Here is an 18,716-nt window from a genome sequence, read left to right as displayed (position 1 = left end):
ATGTATAAGTGCATGCGTGCATGTGTGCATATGGATGTGAACCTCAAATCTAAAAATCTAAAAAGACAAGAGAAACGCTCGATGCGTTTCGACCACACTAGGTCTTGTTCACGATCATGATTTTGCAAACACAATTGCTAGATATTTACAGTGTCAGAATGGGAAAATAAAACAAGCATTGGCATAGCCAATAGGTCTCGCCTTTGGGACCTTATAAGTGTTTAGCCATGCAACAGTTGCATAACTAAATACTAATAAGGTCCCAAAAGCGAGACCTATTGGCTATGCAAAGCGGCCCTGCGGCTGTGAAAGTGATCGCGATCACGATCAATCATTAAAGCGGCCGTGGGGCCGCGAAAGTGAAAGTAATCGCGGTAAAGCGCGGCGCGCGCGCCTGCGCACATGCACTGTAGCTCTAGGCTGGCCTGGTAGCACTTTTTGGAGCCCTCTCAATAAGTCTCGCCAGACCAGCGCATGCGCTGGGTCAGGCGAGACCTAAAAAGGACTCAACTCAGTCCAGTCTTTCAGGCTCATTATTGTAACATGGTAACGGAATATATATATATCCCTGTGCATTCCCATGAAATCAACAGTTTTAATAGGTTCCTACTTATCCAAATACCTTCCCCAGTCTGAGCACTTCACGTGTAAGGTGCATTCATTGATGCCGGAGTGCCTTGGAAGTAAACCCTTAGACATACGCCCACTTGGGCTTCATGCCACTACTCCATGTTCACACACTCATGACCTGAAAAATCACAGAAAAACACGCACATACACACACACTGTAAGAGGTGAGTGAGGTCGTCGCCAGCACACCAGCGCACCTATGCTCCGCTGTATGCGCATACCAGCACAGTTTTATGCAGATTCCGTCTATGACAGAGACAATGTGTAAAGTTTTCTGCCACTCGTGCCAACAGCATGATTTGTGATTTTGATACCGGGTATGAAACATCTGGTGAACTAGATATATTTCCGAATGTCGACATGAATTTGTATGTTTATTTACACAGTTGGGTACCCCTTGCATAATTAATAACCACTGCCCCGGGATTTGGTACACCTGGAGACTTCATAGCAAAGAAGCACAGGAGCCCGTGTGTCTTTTTTTAAATTTTGCTGCAGATCCGCGGGTCCATCGATTAATTCACTGCAAAATTAAATTTAAAAAAATACTTTTAACCTCCTGCGGTTTCCCTGTGGGACCCTCCACCATATCTGGGGGTCAGGGTATTCCTACCCTGCCCCCTTTTCTTTATTTTATACTTTTTTCATGGGCCTCTGCTTCAAGCCGAATCCAAGAATGGCTGCCAACACTTCCTGATTGAAGTTTTGGTAGCCAATCAAATATTAGTAGGGTACGCAAGTTCACTGCAAAGACTCGCATTCCCAGATATCTATATCTTTTTCTACTTAAATATCTCTGAAACTAGTGAACAGATGTACACTAAATCACAAAAAGCACGCTTTCTGGACCAACATCCAACTTTCTGCCCAATATGGTGTAATTCCGTTCAGCGGTTCAGGCTGTAGTCGTGTTCCTGTTCAAAAAATTAAAAATCCCCATATACATAACGTGGGGAAAACACATTTGTGGATCCCCCTTTTTTCACACCCCCTGCTTGGCGGATCACCCCGAAACTTTCAACATGGCAGCTGAACTAAAAAGGGGACGTTTTTCGAAAATTTCATAAAGATTTGTCAAGCGGGGCCAAAGTTATTGGCAAAACAAAAACCCCTTTTCCTGTGGAAACTTTGGTCCTAACTATAACTACCTAGTGGTGATATATATTTCAAAAGTCCAAAGTGTTCCCATACCAAACACAAGAAGGGCTCGCACTCTGGGGCGTGTTTCAAACAAAGTATAATAAAAGCGAAGCATTTCAACTTAGCGGTCTTGGTCACGGCCTTCAAATAATAATTTTAAAAATGTAATAAATGTCTAATTGTTGTTCTGTTTAATTTATTTTTCTATGGATTTTATTATTTATATGTGGTTTACATGTGTAATTTTAAATGTTGGGTTTTCATTTTTTGGGATAAGTTGGTTGGGAAGAAAATAAAAGAATATTTTTGTATAATAATTGATATTTTTATATAATTTATTAATTGGTAATTAAATGTGGATTTTTTTTAATTCAGATTTTTTTTACCATTCATTATTTATTTTATGTTATGTTAGCACGTGATCTTGTCTCCTTTTTGTAGCCCAGATGAAGATGAGACTCTGGGGCCATAGTCAGAACCTAGGAGAATTTTGTGTCATAGAACATATTCGTTAAGATTTTAGTGAATTCACAAGAGCCTGCCTCATCTAAAACATATACAATATGGCAGGGTTATTTATTAAAGTGAATGCCGTTAATAGATCTGTTTTGTTCACACAGTCAATCAATCACTCAACCAGTGTGTCTTGTAGAGCTCGGCTTGTCACCCAGGGGGTCTCCAGTTGCTGGGGGGTAGTTCGAGCCTCAGTCGGAAACCGATGGTGGTCGAAGAGCCGAGTCTTGAGTTGCCTCCTGAAACCCTTCAGAGATGGGGAGGTGCGCAGGTGGAGGGGTAGGTCATTCCAGGACTTGGTGGTGAGGTAGGAGAAAGAACAACCCCACAACCGCTATGACAGATGTGGGCCAAGGCTAGGGTAAAAGGATCAGAGCTCTCTGACCAGTTGGTGGAATGCCAGGCGGGTGTTGATATAGACATGTCCGGACTTGTGGCTTGTGGAAGGCAGTGCCCATAGCCTAAGCAGCCATAAGTCCCTGCAATGTGCTGATTGTCACCTCATACTTTATGTCACAGGAGACTTCATAAATTATGCTAGCAATGGCATGACTGATGATATCACATCTCTCATCTTTGACGTCACTAATGGCATCAATGAGGTCACTCACATATATTGCTTTAAAGCATTCACTGGACTCAACCTTTGCCTGTGTCCAGCAGGTTTTGAGTGCAAGAGTTGGCCCTCGTGAATGTGGGTGCTGGGTAAAAGGAGCTATGCCCAGAGCCCACTTTGGATGTTGCCTGTGGACATTGGGCAGGCCCTGACCTTTCACAAGACCCTATAATCAACACCTGCATCTCAAGAGCCCACTGGACACAGTTCATGGCTAGACTGTTGTAGATGGAGGAGGCCCAGAATGTATGTCTTGCAGTTAGTAACCCTACTTTCAGAGTCCACTGGCCATGGTCTTTTAACAGGCCTGGTGCATCCTAGGTGCATGGCATACATTGCACATAAGTCATCCCACCTCATAAATTCACTGGGTAGGGCCTTCAGAAGTGACCAGAAAGCTATGGGTGCATGCCACTGGGTAGAGCCTTTGGCTGTTCCAGTGTGCTTAGGTGCTGAACTTCAACATGGCCCTGGGCCCATCACCCCTTCTTCGAGCTCCCACTACACTGTTCCAATGGCTTTGAGCACAGAGTCTGGCCTTAGCTCCACACAGCTCTTCCTAGGGAGGCACAGATTGTGCCATCCTGTTGACCAGCCAATTCCAGACATACAAAAGAATCTCACCATCCACGTTGCTTTGAAATTGGCCAATCACAGGTTGCAGACTTTAGAACCTTGTCTTATGTTGCGCAGCGCGCCTCTTTAGTGACAGAGCTTGTTGCCAACCAGTCATGGCTCTGTAAAGACGTCTCCCTCCTCCCATCTCAGACTGGCTCATTCCATCTTATCTACAGATCTCCTGGACCCATGAAGAACTGCGTTGAAGAAATCCCAGACTTCATCACCTCTCTCTAAATATTTTCTTGAACTTACCCAGAGACTCCAGGACAAAAACAGTGGAGGAATACTTCTATCCTTGGGTCTGGCTAATGCATCCACTTTAGGGGCCTGAATTCGACCTCATGATCAAAGATTCAAATCCCAGCGGGTTCACTCAGCCTTTCATCCTTCTGAAGTTGATAAAATTAGTACCATTGCATTGGGTAACAATTAACATCTGTTACTCAGCACCAAGATGGGAAACAACCTTTACAACGAAGTCATTACAACGCAATACCTTTACAACACAGTCATTACAACGCAACATCCTTTACATCGCATGCCATCACAACACGTCACTACAACGCATGCCATTACAACGCATTATAAGGAAAGTAATGGGGAATAGTAATTTTTAACCAACACTATCCAACACTTACCCTACTGTTGGACTCACTGGAGTGCAAATAGTAATTTTTACCCCTACACTATCCAACACTTAGCCTACTGTTGCACTCACTGGAGTGTGAATAGTAATTGTAACCCCTTACACTATCCAACACTCACCCTACTGTTGCCCTAAAAATAATATGTGTTGTAATGGTATGCGTTGTCATGGTATGTGTTGTAATGGAATACGTTGTAAATGTAGTTTCCAAAAATGCGTTGTGATGGCAAAACTGTGTTGTAAAGGCATGCGTTGTAAATGTTTGCGTTGTAACGTCATACATTCGCCAAGATACCCTTGGGTGAACTTGCGCTTTAAAAATACACGTTATGTTCAATTGCCAAAAACCTGAACATAGAGCAGCATGTCCCTGAACTTAGACACTACAAAGGTCACAAAGAACGGGCCTGATTTAGAACTTGGTGGTACTCCCGCTGTCCCTCCGTGGTGGCGGTTTCAAGTACTCCATTGAGTTGACGGAGTCCTGCCCCCATATTTTGATGTGTGCTGGCTCTGCTGGTTCTGTCAAGCCGGCGGTATTCCACCAAATCTATTTAAATGACCCTGTTGTGCTGGCATCGTCCTAACCCTGCTGGAGTGCAGATCGGTAGGTACTACTTATTTTCGTGTCAATATACATATATGTTTTTTTTGCCCCAAAAACATATGTAGGTAATTTGTTATGCCCCTTTTTGTTACATATTGCATGCCACACAAACAACATAAACACGCTACTGAATGCACACCCACAGACACCACAAGCACAACACTCACAACTACCACAAAAACAACAAAAATATTTTAACTGTCAATACAGGTGTGTTTATTTTACCTTGACAAGTTGGAAAATGAACACTACTGTATTACACATAAGGACAAATTGCACGTGAGAGCACTGCAAAAATACACAAGGCTACAGCAATTGTCAACACACAATTCATAGTAAGACATTTGTAAAAGTTGCTCACCTTCGAACCTGGGGACAATGGGGGCAGAGCTGCAAAGAAGGGACCTGGACAATGGGGTTCAAGACTGAAACGGAGGTGGAAAACAGTAAAAAAGGTAAGTTCTTACCTCATTTCCTATGATACAGCCAACTCAAAGTAGGAGGTATTCCTGCCACAATTGCCTCGATGGAAAGCAAAATCACGATTAGCTCTGCGGTCATCTTGGTTCGACTCCCACCGACAGCTGCTTTTGCTATGAATGGGCTGACCATACTTTATATCTATAGGAACCACTTGGGCTTTTACCCGTCATGGCTCCAGCCTTAGCTCCCTGGCTCTGGCATCCAGCAGAGAATGCTTCATTCACTAGGAGAACATTTCTTTCCCACTGAAGGCTTGATGCATTTTATTGTTGCCGCGTGAATCACTGATTCACACTGCAGTAAATAGAGGAAACCCGACCAAGGCCAGGCTTAGAGTTGGATTGTAACAGAATCATCTGATTTGGAAAAATATAAATCCAAAGGATAATTTGGAGGTGGAATTTTCATTAACATTGAGATAACACTTTAGAAGATATTCTGCTGCAGATTCTCCTGCAGACTAACATTACCACCCTGGTCTTGCCCGTTCCATCGGTGCATGTCTCTTTTGTGAAAGAGCTGCTATGGAACCTCTCATGAGAAGTGATCCCAGCTGTAGGAGGGGCTGTCTCTGAAGTGCAGGACATCCTCCTTTTTCAGCGGTCTCAAAGCTGCAACAATAGCCGTGGTGAACGGTGTGCACGACGGGTATTTGTCTGTGGTTTTTTGCACGAGTTAGCATTGGTTAGGATGTGAACTGCTGTCTTTAATTTGTAATGCAGGCTTCAAATGAACATGTCGGTAGGTTTGGCAGGCGTGCTTCAGCTTCCGCAGCCTTTCACCAACCAGTATGCTACAGCATCGCAGTTACAGCAGCACAAGCGGTAACGGGGGTATGACATGAAGCACTGTGCTTATTTCACTCCTTGCCCCGGCAGACGTCCTCACATAAGTTGGCAAAGGAGGAGCACGTCCGAACTTTGAGCCACAGTGCAAGGCATTCATTCTGACTGTTGGCTCATGGTGCACAGCGTGGGATTGGTAACGCGGGCATTCGGGCAATGCCCGAGGGGCCGGTATCCGAATTGTAGCTGTGGTCTGCTTTTTTGAGCAGCCTGGGGCCGATTTAGCAGTTTCTGCTTTGCTCGATGCTGCCAGCGGCCCAGTGGATGCCTGAGTGGGCTTTCTGGAGGTAGATTGGCGTCCATTATCCCCCTTTAATCAACGGCAGAGGTGTCACTCCCTTTCTCTCCCTGGGACGGCCCATTAATATATGCATATTGAGCGTGGGCAGGGGGCCTGAGCAAAAGTGGCCTCAGTTGTTTTCATGTGTGTTTCAACTAATCCGTGCATTTTTTGAAACCCCCCCTCCTCCCTTCTTTTTTTGATAACATTTTGCCGAAGCAGTGTTTTGCGGAAAGGCAATATGCAAATGTGGGCCACGTTTTTTTTGCGTGCCTGAGCCGATTTTTAATCCCAATCCAATCCTGGCGCAGACCTAATATTCTGACCCATGGCTCCTGTCTAAGACCTGACGTTCTAACCCTTGGCTCCCTCCTGACGTTCTGACCTTTGTCACCCGCCTGATGTTCTGACCCTTGGCTCCCGTCTGACATACTGACCCTTGGCTCGCGGCGCAGACCTGATGTTCTGACCCTTGGCTGAGTTAACTCTTGTCAAAGACCTAATGTTCCGACCCTTGACTCCGACTTCCGTTCCTGTACTTTTTTATTTTGAAAATGAGTCCCAAGGTGCAAGAAATCACCATCACCTATAAATAAAGCTTGGCAATCCTGGCGTTCGAGGACGAGTGGCAGAGAAGTAACAGGACTCTGTCTTTTCCTTCTTGCCCAGAGAAGAAAAAATACAGTGTCCACTTCTGCTCTGCCGCTTCAGCTGCCCCCCCACTCTTTCCTTCTTCCCTCTCTTTCTGTCTAGCAGTTCTTCTCTTACTGAAAACCGTGACTTCAACATTATTTGCTCCCCTGTGAAATGGATCCAAAAAAGAAAAACATTTTTCTGGAAATGTCGTATTTTAATTCCAAAGTGCAGCATCTGGAATAAAAGGTTAAAAATATGAAAAATAACTAAATAAAGTAAGACAGAGTGGTAGCAAACTGGCCAAATTGATTTTATTCACACCCAAACACATTAGCGCCACTTTTACAGAGTTTGCCAGTGAAGCGCTATTTTTGTTTTCTTGTCTTTGTTTTCCCTGGGCTTGCAACTAGTGCACCAATCCTGGAGGTACTGCAAAGTGTGGATTGGAAAACAAAATGTGTTCAGGGATGTGGTCTTTTTACCATACTGCTTACGTTTTGTAAGGATATAAGCAATGGACATTGAAACGGGTCCCTTCCGGGCCCTGTAGTCCTGTCCTTAACTTTTCAGGCAAAAGCACTCACTGATTTCTGAATGGTGAGTGTAAAAGCGTTAAGGTACCATGTTGTTCCTACTTACATTTCACATGGTTTGCTACATTTTGCATTCCCTATGAGTGTTTGCTTTTTCCAGGATGTTGTTACTTTTTTTTGTAGGCCGCATATTGCTCTTGTCTAGTACGTAATTTAAATTGAGCCGCTTCCAGGTGTTTATAGCTGGCAGCAATTGGGTTGTAGTTGAAGCCAGTGTGAGTTTTTCTCAGTGGGGCAGTATGGTGTTCAGTGGGGGAGAGGATGTGGCACTATGGCCAGAGCTACTGAATTTGGAACGGGGGAACCAGGTTCAGCCTTAATAACCAGTCCACCAGACCACTCTCCTGAGAGAGCACAATCACATGCTAGAAGGCTGAGCAAGACCTTAGAAGCCCTGGTGTCTTGGCACCAGCAGGTGGACCCTAGCAGTGGCAAGTGTGGGTTAACCTTCAAGGTTTGTCCACCACAATCCATACTGAAGTTCACCTCCAGTCTTGCGGGCAGGCCTATGAAGCAGCACAGCCTAGAACAACAGTGACTCTGTGAATGTGGTCACAGGAACCTTGAGAAGGGCCAGCTCTAGAGCAGTGCAACCGGTGTGACCGCACTGGGTGCTGACTTTGGGTGGAGGCATTATGTTTGCAAGTATATTAAGGTTTTAAAAGCGCTTGCTGCCTCCTTCCTGGCCTCCAGCTATTTTCGGCAACAATAAAAATGTCATGATGACTCTGGTGTTTAATGTTCTTCCTAGAGAGAGATAATTTTGTCTAGGGGCAGTTTTGATTCAAGGAAAGGTAGCTCAGAGGGTTAATGTGCCTGCTGCAAAGAACATGTACCATGCAGATCACAAAGTGCACATAATGTAAATAGGTCAGTGGGCTACTGCTTTTATCAGAGAGATCCTTTTGTTACTTGCAGTTTATAAGTTAAAATCCTAACATAGAACAGTGAGCTATTAACTTTCATCTAAGAGCTGCATACAAACTGCAAGGTATAAATTAGAGCGTTATGTTTTTTACCCCAGTCTTTGATTATCCTAATGTTGCAAAAAGTGTTCTTTTGTTCAGAAATCAATTCTGATTATTAAAGAGTACCCCCAATCATGGTATTACTTTTTTAATTCTGAGTTTATGTTTCTCCAGACCAATCACTATTAAACTATACGGACTACTAGTATGGTTCTCATGTGACTCCCAAAATCAAACAGAACCTGTTTGAGCACAAGGACATACTTTTCACATGCCCAATATGGTGCTCTGAAATTTTCACAAGATTTTTTCAAAATGGTTGCTAAAGAAAAATAATAGTAATAATTATACATGCATTCTCTAGTTGTCAACACTGTTTCACAGTATTCTCTGTAATCAATATGAACAGTTTCCTTTACCGCAAAGTTACCGCTTCGTGTGCATTGAGTTTGTATCGGTAAGTCTGTTGTCTATGTCTAGCGGCTGTTGCCGTCACATACAAACAATAGTTAAAGTTGAGAAGATAGAGCACCCCGGGGCATAGCGTACATGGAGGAGAGAGGAACCATTTCCACACAATGAATATACTCTAGAGGTAAGCATGAGGGAGCGTTTGTTTCAGGGTCTCGGTGAAGCTACGCGGCACTGGTGACATAGTCTTTTTTCTTGTAGTTCGTCAAGAACACTGCTACACCTTTATTACCATAGGAGGAAAGGGAGACGACAAAATAGAAGTTGGAAGCAGGTGCATGTTTCACAGGTTTTTTGTGTTTTTTGTTTACAGTACTTGGTTTGCACTGTTGTCTTTATATTCTTTTTTCATTACCTTTTGCAGCGAGTACGTTTTTAGCCTACACACCGCGGTAGTTGTACAGTTCCGTTCATGGCATCTACGTAGGTGAGTTCTCCTGCGTTAGGCAGGGGAGACAATTGAGCATGTTTTTTCAGTTGTCTTCAGTGTTTGGGTGGCGTTTACATCTCTACACTTGATTATGACTTTGGTTTCCATTAGATGCACACATAGGGTGCTTTTATTCTCCTCATTCTGTGTGATTTTAATGATTTGGCGCTCCGCACGACAAACATTTTGTTTGCAAATGCACTTATTGTTTTTTATGTTCAGAGGAATGGTGATTTGGCCTGACACTTTTTGTACTTCATTCAAAACTGTATTGAATTGATATTGTTTACCTGTACGTTCGTGTGAAACATATGGATTGTATATATATTTTTGCAGTGTACCCCTGATGAAGGTGTCCACCCCAAAATGCATTGGGAAGTGTTTGATGCTGTTTTGATCAACCAAGATATGAAAAATTTGAACCCGAAAATAAAGAAGAATAAAGTTTGTTGAACTGTTACCAGTTTTGTTTTGCCTTTTGTGATTATGATTTCTTTTTATACCTCGTCCCAAGAGATCTTGGGTTACTAACTGTTGCTTGAGGAAACTGTTCATATTGATTACAGAGAATACTGTGAAACAGTGTTGACAACTAGAGAATGCATGTATAATTATTACTATTATTTTTCTTTAGCAACCATTTTGAAAAAATCTTGTGAAAATTACAGAGCACCATATTGGGCAAGTGAAAAGTGCGTCCTTGTGCTCAAACAGGTTCTGTTTGATTTTGGGATATATTTCATTACCTGACGGGGCCAGTCAGGCTATGTCAAGGGCAGCACCACTTTAAAATTTTGGATAACTGAAGCAAAAGCTGATTACATTTGTCTTTAATTTAGGAAAGTTTAGGTGTGCAGGTTATCTACACTTTTTGTTATATCATGTGACTCCTACACCTTGTAGTCCTTACTCTTATGTAACATTTTCTGTACAGTGATTTACACAGATATTGATTGTCCCTGAGTAATGTGTGCGATGTAAAGTGCTGTGACACCCTACACTGTTATGAGCGGCGCTGTAAATCAAATTAAATGCATCTGAGAGAGAGTGTGGTTATGGAGACTTGAGGGGCACTGTTAAAGGGTGGTAGTGAGGGAATCCATGGCAGAGGTGGTCAGTGGGGGGCAATAACAAACATTAATGCACAGGGCACCACCAGTGCTAAGGCCGGCCCTGCCCTTGAGGCCAGTCTGCCTCACCCATAGGTAGCTCCATTGGCCTTGTTTCAGAAGTAGTAGCTGCAACTCACCAGGGATTGGCAATGCAGAATTTGCACGCACACCAAACTAAGTTCGAAAACTTCACAGTCTCTCTGCTTCGTTCACAGGCACTTTTAACATGTGCTGCTTGCTGTGGGGCCACTGGAATTAAATATGCAGCAAAGAAGGACACAATTATGCCGCAGTGTTGACTAAATTATGCATTAAAAAAAGGCTGCATCGTAATGCAGTATATTTTCTGATATTTTATTATTTTGACATGTGTACACATGCTAACAGTCTTTGGAAAGATTTTGCCTTATTAGTACCAGTGTAACATACAAATGCAACAGTGAGAAAGGTGATCAGTCAACCTTTGCAATAAGCCATCCACTCCGCAGCAAAACAAGTCACATTTTTTATTGACTTTAGAAACGTTTGAGCTATAAACAATTTATTAGTTTAAATGGTCAGATCATGCAGCAGATCTTCCATTAGGAGGCAAATATCGCAGAGCCATAATTATATAGAAAACATTTTGCAAACTAGGATATTTTGCCATTCATGTTTGAACTGCTGTTTTGGAAAACGGGAGAAGTGCTCATCACAAACTCCATGGCCCGATGACAAATGGCTTGTGCTTCCACATTTTATCGTATTTGGTACATTGTGATTAGAAGCATGTCCCACTTTGTGAATGTATTTTAATGTCAATAACTAGTATAACCTTAAATAATCATGTGTATTGAAGAACCGGGATTTGAACCCAGCGGCGCAGGGGGCACGCCCAAAGTCTTCGGGTCCACCTGTCTTAGAGTACAGAGACACGGGATGCTTCTTGGTGACGTCAAAGATCAAATTTATTAGCTGCAGCCAGTAACAGAGGTCCTAGAAGTACAACACGGTGTATGTTCTCAGGAGACTGCTCGAAATCATAGAACGGAGCATCGTCTTTTATGCCAAAACCACGTTCCTGGCTAGCATCAATTACTTACAAATTTGACCAATCAGAGGATGACATTTACAGCGGCATCACATAACGACAAACCCACTTTCAGTTATCCAGCCCATCGCAAATGACAAGGCAAAAATCCGGCATTCTTGCTCGAACAGGCCGGACGGGCCCATCATAAAAGACCTCAACCCAAGTCAATAATTAAGCCATAAGGCCATAAAGGAAGGAGCAGAAACAGATGAGAAGCAAGATAGAGGGGTGTGTGCGCGTGTCATAGAACCAATAATGTCCTGCTCTTTGATCTCTATCTGACCAGCTGCTTAACAAGGAACTGGCTCAACAAGTTTAGCCTCAGGCAACAGGGTCAGTTGACTCAGGTCAAACAGGAGTCAACACGAATTCAAGCTAAGGTGTATGCGTCCCTAGAGGCTTGCTTGGCCACAGTCATCCTGTATTCATTAGCCTATGTGAGGGCAACCACAAAATGGCGGTTATGCACAAAATGAAACCCAAGAGTTCAGACTAGATCGCCAAATACACAGTCAATCCATCGGTGTAGCATGACGAAAACACTCATGCATACCGCACTTGTCATTCGCGGTTCGCTGATACCAAAATCGTCACGATACGACAACCTTCATTGAACGGGTTCAGAATTCACGGAACCACAGACCCTCCTTTTGCCCTTACATAGGCAATAACCTAAACTCACGTCAATCTGAATCCAGGTCTATATTCATCAGATCATTAAGATGTTGCTGTAGCATCATCCTGGTACTTAGTAACTCTCTCTGGACAGGCCTCCTCGAACACGAGGTAGCAAAAAGGCCACATATAGCAGGAGCACACTGTACACAGAGACAGAACAGGAAAAGGATAGCTAATGCCATCCCAATGACCATCAGAATCTTCCATCCCCAGGTGGATAACAATCCCCAGAACCATCCCATTAACGATCAATCTCCTTCTTTATGTACGGACTCGGAGATCTTATGTAGCTTGGAGATGGCTTGGAAAACTGTCGGAGCATTGTCTGGAATGAAAACACAACAGCTCGATTGGATCAATTTACAGACCCCTCCTCTATCTGCAAGTATGACATCTAACGCAACTCTGTTCTGAAGAGTCATAAGGCGATCCGACTGGAGCTCAGCAGTCAAGTTACTAAGGGCACCGGCAGTCTCAATTATGGTGGACTCAACCACTCTCGTCAATTGCCGTATGTTCCTGCTGTTAATCATAGGTCCCCAAAACGGCAGAAAACCCTTCAAGAAATCTCCCAATTCTTGTCCTGCGGTATCTTCCTTACTGAAGACACCTCTAACGACTCTCATTTTGTGGTAATCTGCCGCAGCTGTAAATGTAGGAGGTAACAAGAACGAGACAAAACATGCGCCCGAGAAATCAGGGGGCAACCATGTATACGCTCTGTCATGGCAAATGAAGTAGGTACCCTTAGCTGCTAGAAACGGCGGGGAAGTCTGGGATGCAAAAACATATGTCTCAGTGCAAACACTCCTCCCTAACTGAGCTCTATGATTCTTGCCATTAGCTTGCAGACAGTAATGTCCCTGATGGGGTACTATCCAAATCGGAGAGGATCTCTTCGCTCGCTGGTTCCCACTCAGACTAGCTCCATATCCAGTAACGTTCCACCCAATATACGCTAGCGTCTCATCTCTCGGGATAGTCTCATAAGAACCTATTCCTCTAATCATGTCGACTATTCCCTTGACCAGAGCACTATTCCTCGGATTATCCTTCACAGAACGTAGGGGGTTAACTTCACGGGCATAAATGAACATTGTTCTGTATGCCCAAACAGAACCATTGTAGCTAAATGGCAGGACCAGGTAAGGAATACCTTTATCGGTAGTATGGGGCATAAGGCCACACACCCAACAATTAGTTGTGTTCACTACTAGCTGGTGTTGGTGCAGAAGCTGAACAAAGGAATTATTAGCGAATTCCATTCTCCTAATGGACTCATGTTCGGGCAGAGGGTGAAAAGAATGCGAAGAAACAGTAGGAGGAGGCATGGGTTGTGTAGTGGGCATGAATGTCACTTGAATAGAGAATGTCACATATCCAATTAAAAACATCATTAAACTAAACAGTATAAACAAACAGAATATTAAAAAACGTTTTCTACTCATTATTATACACATTTTGCTCTTGAAGCTCATTCTTTTAGTAGGTCTCTCCATCCCGAAAAACTCCATCCTCTAATCGTGCTGCTCGCGGCGGATGGGTGTTCCGTGCTAAGGAATGCGCCTGTCGGTCCAGGGAACGCCCTTAGACCAACCAGAACCGTCGACCTAACGTCTTCGGCTTGCACTCCAAGGTCTTGGCACCGCGACCCTACAGCTGAACCCGGATGGTGGTTCGAAAAACAAAAATCAAAAATAGTTTCTCGGAGGGGAGCTAACCTTAAAAATAGCAAAGAAGGAACTTAATTTGTTATTTGTCCCGTGACTCTTGGTCGCAAATTATAACGCTCTTTGCCAGGCAATGTCTGTTCTCGGAAAAGTAGCTCAGGTTCAACAGTGTTCAAACGGTTCGATGGAGGCACAGCTTCTTGAAGAAGATCGTCGCTTTCTGGCTCCGTGTTTGTTCCAATCAAAAGGGCATCGCTGAAAGGCAGAAACGAGGCACGGTCTCAGTCTCAGAAAGTCCTTTTTGGATCCACCGGTCGTACGGCAGAGGCAAAGGGGCCCTCTTACAATGTACGCCGTGAATCCAGTTCTTTTTAGCGTGCACTCGTACCGCAGAACGGGTAGATAACAACACCAGGTAAGGTCCTGTCCAGCGGGGCTGCTCGTTCTTGGTTCGCTGAAAATTCTTCACGAGCACCCACGCGCCAGGTTCAATGGCGTGCCCTGGATCTTCAGAAACCTGTGGCAAAGTATCATGAACCTGTTGATGCAGAACACGCAATTTAGCCGTCAATTCGTACAGGTAGTCAAGCAATACAGGGTGTTCTATCTCACTAAATTTTGTCGGCCGCGGCACTCCCCAAATATTTGCCGGGCGACCAAACACAACCTCATAAGGACTCAGACCCATTCGCGAATGCAAAGTCATTCTTGTGGACAGAAGGGCTAACGGCAAAGCGTCAGGCCATTGTAGACCAGAGCTCGCTTGAATTTTGGCCAATTTCAATTTTAACGTGCCATTGTAGCACTCAACTAGACCAGCTGACTAGGGATGATTGGCAGCGTGGAACTTCTGCCGGATTCCTAACCCATCACACACTCTCTTCATCACTTGACCCACAAATTCACTCCCATTGTCACTCCAGACCATTCTCGGCAACCCATACCTAGGGAAAAATTCCTTAATAAGGGCTTTAGCTGTGGACAAGGCAGTGTTGTCCCTCAAAGGGGAGGCTTCCACCCATCTAGAAAAAGAGCAAACGACCACTAAGACATACTTCAGGTTGTTGCACCTCTCCATGTGGATGAAATCTAGCTGCAAGGCCTCAAATGGATACGTGGGAGGAGCAAAATGACCAGCTGGAGTTGGAGTTCCCTTACCAGGATTGTACATCAAACAAACCATACAGTTCTTGACCAAATTCTCTGCACACTTAGGAATTCCAGCATTTTGCCATACTGGGGCCAACAACTTACAAATCCCTTTCACACTGATATGGGCCATTCCATGTGCCATCGTAACCACTGGAAGTACATACGCATCAGGCAGCAACCATCGCTGATGCTCTGACAACTCAACCCAACAACCGTTCGAGTCCAATTTACCCTTGCTTTCTAGCCATTCATTCAACTCTTTCTCTGTAGCTTCAGCTCGGATGGATTTCACACTTTCGATCGTATCTTCACACATACTTCTATCTGGAATCCATCTCGCCGGGCCCGCAACATACATTCGACTCATCACATCTCTCGCAGTCTCTTTCGCGACTTCATCTGCAAACGCATTACCACGGCCAACATCATCCGTGACTTTCATATGCGCACTGCATTTCACGATCGCATCTTGCAACGGCAAAGTAAGAGATTCAAGAAGTTCATTCACCAATTGACCATGTTGGATCTTGGTCCCATGCGAAGTCAGAAACCCACGTTCTCTCCACAATCGTCCAAAGCTAAGAGCAACACTGAACGCATACTGGCTGTCCGTGTACACAGTCACTCTTTTCCCTTTCGACAACACACACGCTCTTGTCAATGCAATCAACTCTGCCGCTTGTGCTGAATTATGTGGGATACGAGCAGCTTCAACAATCGTATGCAAAGTCGTAACCGCATATGCCGCAGTCGTATCACCATTCGGAAGTTTGAAGCACGAACCATCAACCCATAAAGTACCATCACATTCTGCAAGAGGAGTGTCCCTAAGGTCTATCCTCCCTTTTGTTTCTTCCTCAGTCCTAAGAAAACAATCATGCTGTTCGGTATCATCTGTCTCAGTTGAGATCGGCAACAACGTGGCTGGATTCAACGTGTTGTATCTCTTTATATGTACATGACTTGCTAACAAGGTCAATTCGTAACCTGACAACCGAGCACTAGTTAAGTGCTGTGTCTTGGTACGGTTCAACAAGTTATCCACTGCATGTGGAACCATCACTGTCAGTGTATTGTCCATCACCAAACCAGCAGACTGTCGGATTGAAACAGCCGCTGCCGCTGTAGCTCTCAAACAACTCGGCAATGCTCTAGCTACCGGATCCAAAGTCGACGAAAAATAAGCACATGGACGTTGCTTGTCGCCAAACTGTTGAGTCAAAACTGACAATGCACATCCCTCTCTCTCGTGGACATACAATGTGAAAGGTTTACTGTAATCGGGAGTACCCAACACAGGAGCCGAACACAGCGCATCATGCAATTCTGAAAATCTCTTCTGACATTCGTCAGTCCAAGGAATAGGATTCGGAGTATCCTTAACAGTAAGAGCTATCAAAGGTTTTGCAAGCAACGAAAAATTAGGAATCCACTGTCTACAGTACGATGTAATACCCAGAAAAGCACGCACTTCTCTCTGTGTCGTGGGCACACTCATTTTCGCAATTGCTTGAATTCTTTCTGGGGTCAATCTTCTTCCCTCCTTTGATAAGAGGTGACCTAAGTAGGTAACGTCTTGTCGGCAATACTGCAACTTCGAAAGAGAAACCTTATGATGGAAATCAAACAAGTGACGTAACAACGACAGAGTAGCCTCTCTACAAGTCTGTTCATTGTCAGCAGCAACTAAAAGATCGTCAACATACTGAATAAGGGCAGCACCATCAGGTAAAACCAACAAATCAAGTTGCGTCTTCAAAGCTTGACTATAGATCGATGGACTCTCACAATAGCCTTGAGGGGTGCGTTTAAACCGGAAACTTCGGCCTCCTAAAGAGAAGCCAAAGATATCTCTACTCTCCACGGCAATTGGGATGCTGAAGAAAGCATTCTTCAAATCAATCACCGAAAACCACGTGGCTGTAGCCGGAATCAAAGTCAGTAAAGCGGTGATATCAGCCACGACAGGGAATTGTGGAACAACGATCTTATTCACCTCGCGAAGATCGATCACAAACCTATATACAGGAGGTTGTGAAGAATCGGTTCTTTTCAGAACAGGCAAAACCGGACTATTGCACACATTACCTCTCGTTTCCTCAATCACACCTTTCTCAATCAGATCAGAGATGATCGCCAAGAGTGCTCTTTCACCATTACTTGAGATACGATACTGTGGAATGCGTGGCAATCTAGCATTCGCCTTCAATGTCACAACATATGGCGGAATCTCCAAAAGACCCACATCATTAGGACCAGTAGCCCAAAGAGAATCAGGAAGAGAAGACAATTCAGCTGGAAGTTGGTCTTTAGCCAAATACATCGGAGAGATCACTCTCTTTCCCAATGTAAGCTGCACTCCTGAAGGAGAACAATAAAGCGTCGCATACAATCTATTCAACAAGTCCAATCCCAACAAGTTCTCACCACAACCTGTCGTCAGAATGAGGGGTGCTTCGAATTCACAAGGTCCAACAGAAAGAGACAAAGGACTAGAAATAGGATTACTAACCGGGGCGCCAGAAAAACCTACTGAAACATTCGTTAAGCCAGACAAAGGTGCGCCAGGGAGTTTAGAGTGCATGATAGAACTTTTCGCAGCACCAGTATCCAACAGAAAAGGCTCTGACACACCTGATGCAATCACTTCAACGTAAGGTCCACTCTGATCTACTGGAACTGAGACAACTCCCTCTCTTTGTCTGTGGCTGTCCTAGCAATCAGTACCTTCCATGTTCTCACCTTCAACGTAATAATCGTCCGCATAATACTGAGCCGTCCTACCAGACGCGCCATTCTGTTGATCAAAACAATTCATCGAATTCTGCGGAGGCAAGGAGCGCGCAATCTGAGACATACCACGTCCTCGACCTCGCGGAGCTTGTTGAACACCTCGACCTCTCATACCAGAAACACCATTCGTGCGCTGTAATAAAATCGGGCAACTATTCTTGAAGTGACCCTCTTCTTTGCAATACGCACACTGATTAGGGCCTACAGGAAAACGCTGTTGAGAAGACTCGAACCTTTGCGAGTTTCTCTGATATTGTTGGGGTTGCTGATAATCACGCTGGGTATTGCGAGGCGGGTATGCTTGCTGCAAAAGAACCTTAGTCTTCAATTCTTTAGTCTTTTTTATCCGCTTTCTCTATCTCATCCTTATTTCTATTCTCATAGTACTGGGCAGTAGCCAATATCTGTGCCGACGAAGAAACAGCCCAAGCACTTTCAGAATCCTTCAACCTATTGCACAACTCGGGAAGCAAATTATGCACAAACTTGTCAATGAACAACCTTTGACCACCTTCTGTACTCATGTCTTGACCACTGTGGTCTACGAATGTCTCTTCAAATCGAGTGAAAAAGTCGGACACAGTTTCGTCTTTCTTCTGCTTGCATGCAGACAACTTGTCCCAATTGACACGCATAGCAGGCATCAAAGTCTTCATATAATCAATAATTCTACCAGGGAGATCAGCAATCACATTCTCGGGTTTAGCACCACCTATTTGTCTTTCATCTGCAGTTCTAAGATTATTCCATGTATCACCTA

The 18,716-nt window shown here is 44.2% G+C and overlaps 2 protein-coding genes across 2 annotated transcripts in view; one reads left to right on the top strand and one right to left on the bottom strand.

Moving 5' to 3' along the window:
• Positions 1-18,716, top strand: part of GLP1R (glucagon like peptide 1 receptor) — a 1,134,570-nt gene that overhangs the window by 829,505 nt on the left and 286,349 nt on the right. The window lies entirely within an intron of this gene.
• LOC146813753 (endogenous retrovirus group 3 member 1 Env polyprotein-like) lies at positions 12,590-13,819 on the bottom strand. Its single transcript, XM_085609066.1, has one exon. The coding sequence runs from the start codon at positions 13,817-13,819 to the stop codon at positions 12,590-12,592; it is 1,230 nt and encodes a 409-aa protein (XP_085465192.1).

Source organism: Triturus cristatus, chromosome 6 (genome assembly GCF_964204655.1).
Source record: "Triturus cristatus chromosome 6, aTriCri1.1, whole genome shotgun sequence".
Lineage (NCBI taxonomy): Eukaryota > Metazoa > Chordata > Amphibia > Caudata > Salamandridae > Triturus > Triturus cristatus.
This window is presented reverse-complemented; position numbering and strand designations above follow the sequence as displayed.

Bases quoted from the DNA above. Each gene is read 5' to 3' on its own strand.
- LOC146813753 (XM_085609066.1), bottom strand. From the start codon at position 13,819: ATGAGCTTCAAGAGCAAAATGTGTATAATAATGAGTAGAAAACGTTTT.